Here is a 1538-nt window from a genome sequence, read left to right as displayed (position 1 = left end):
TAACATACCACTTATTGTATTCTTCCCATTACAAAAGAATTAATTACTGCTTAACTGAGAAAATCAATAATTGGAATTAAAGAAGGAGGGATGAGGAGGTTTGATAAGAACTTAGAACAAGAGTATGTAAAAACAGAATTTGTATTACATGAATTTTGCACTGAATTTTATTTTAAAAGTAAAAAGTACCTTCAACAGTTCAACAATTTCAGCAAATTCCATGTATTTTCTTTTCATAGGGCTGGACTCATCACTGAGATGTATTGAACAGAAACCAAAGATATGCTTCTGTATTTCTGTAAAAAAACAAGATAAACCTGGAAAGCATAATGAGACCGCTTACAAATATCTATGTCTTTGCTTGTGTCTTCACATTCACACTATGGAGAAATATCCAGTCAACTGTGGAAAATGAATTTATTGCAAATTATTCAAGCAGTTTGCTAACTAATGTTCCAAACAACATTCCAGTCCGTACTCATGTATTAGATTTATCACATAATAGGATCTCTGGACTTAGTATCTCAGAATTTATTTCTCTTTCTGACCTTCAAGTATTAAATCTTTCTCATAATCTAATTACAGAGCTTGACCTTAGAGTCTTCATTTTTAATGAAGATTTAGAATACTTAGATTTATCTCATAATAACATTTTGAAAGTTCACTGTCAGACTCTTGCGTATCTTAGACACTTAGATCTGTCTTTCAATAAGTTTACTGCCCTGCCCATCTGCCTGGAATTTGGCAACATGCTTCGTCTGGAGTACCTAGGATTAAGTGCCACGGTGATACGAAGGTCAGACTTCAGGTATATCACACACCTGCAGCTGCACACTGTCTTCCTGACCTTGGAAGACTTTTCTCTCTATGAGCCTCAGAGTCTGACAGCCCTGAATACGAGGAACCTCCACATTGTTTTTGCACCAACCCAAAACTTCAACTTTTCTCTCTTGTATGATGGAATGACCACTTCAGAAAACTTAGAAATAGTTAACTTAAGATATACCTTGAGCTACAAAGATTTCCTCCCTCCCACTTTAACGCTTTTGAAGAAAATCAAGACAACAGCTCTCATGCTTGACGCTGTGGACTTACAATGGACTATCATTCTGCAAATTTTCCTGCTAATTTGGTATTCACCTGTGGAGTGTCTGACTGTGAGAAATCTGACTTTTCGGGGATCACAGAGGGAACTGACTGAATATGAATTTCCACCCTTGTTAAGCTCTCTGGAACAGTTAATCTCTTTGGGTGGCTCCATGAAAGTGCTAACATTGGAGCACGTTCATAATAAGCTTTATTATTTCGACCAGAAGATTCTCTACAGGCAGTTTTCAGAGATGAATATTGCCAGTTTGACAATATATGATGCATATATGCCACACATGCTTTGCCCCAACAGAACAAGCTCATTTCGGTATTTAAATTTTTCTCACAATGCTCTGACAGATGAATTGTTCCAGAATTGTGGCACGCTGACAGATTTGAAAATACTTATTTTGCAGAGGAATAAATTTGAGACCCTTTCCAAGGTAAGC

The 1538-nt window shown here is 36.5% G+C and overlaps 1 protein-coding gene across 1 annotated transcript; it reads left to right on the top strand.

The window, feature by feature from the left end:
- Window positions 1-329: 329 nt before the first annotated feature.
- LOC104279662 (toll-like receptor 10) lies at window positions 330-1532 on the top strand (the record flags this gene model as incomplete). The annotated part of the gene is made up of 1 exon (XM_009877018.1): window positions 330-1532. A coding segment is annotated over exon 1 (1203 nt), but the record flags the coding sequence as incomplete, so codon positions are not given.
- Between the last annotated feature and the right edge of the window lie 6 nt (window positions 1533-1538).

Source organism: Apaloderma vittatum, unplaced genomic scaffold, assembly GCF_000703405.1.
Source record: "Apaloderma vittatum isolate BGI_N311 unplaced genomic scaffold, ASM70340v1 scaffold39139, whole genome shotgun sequence".
Taxonomy (NCBI): domain Eukaryota; kingdom Metazoa; phylum Chordata; class Aves; order Trogoniformes; family Trogonidae; genus Apaloderma; species Apaloderma vittatum.
The sequence above is the reverse complement of the archived record's forward strand: the minus strand, read 5'-3'. Positions and strand labels throughout refer to the sequence as shown.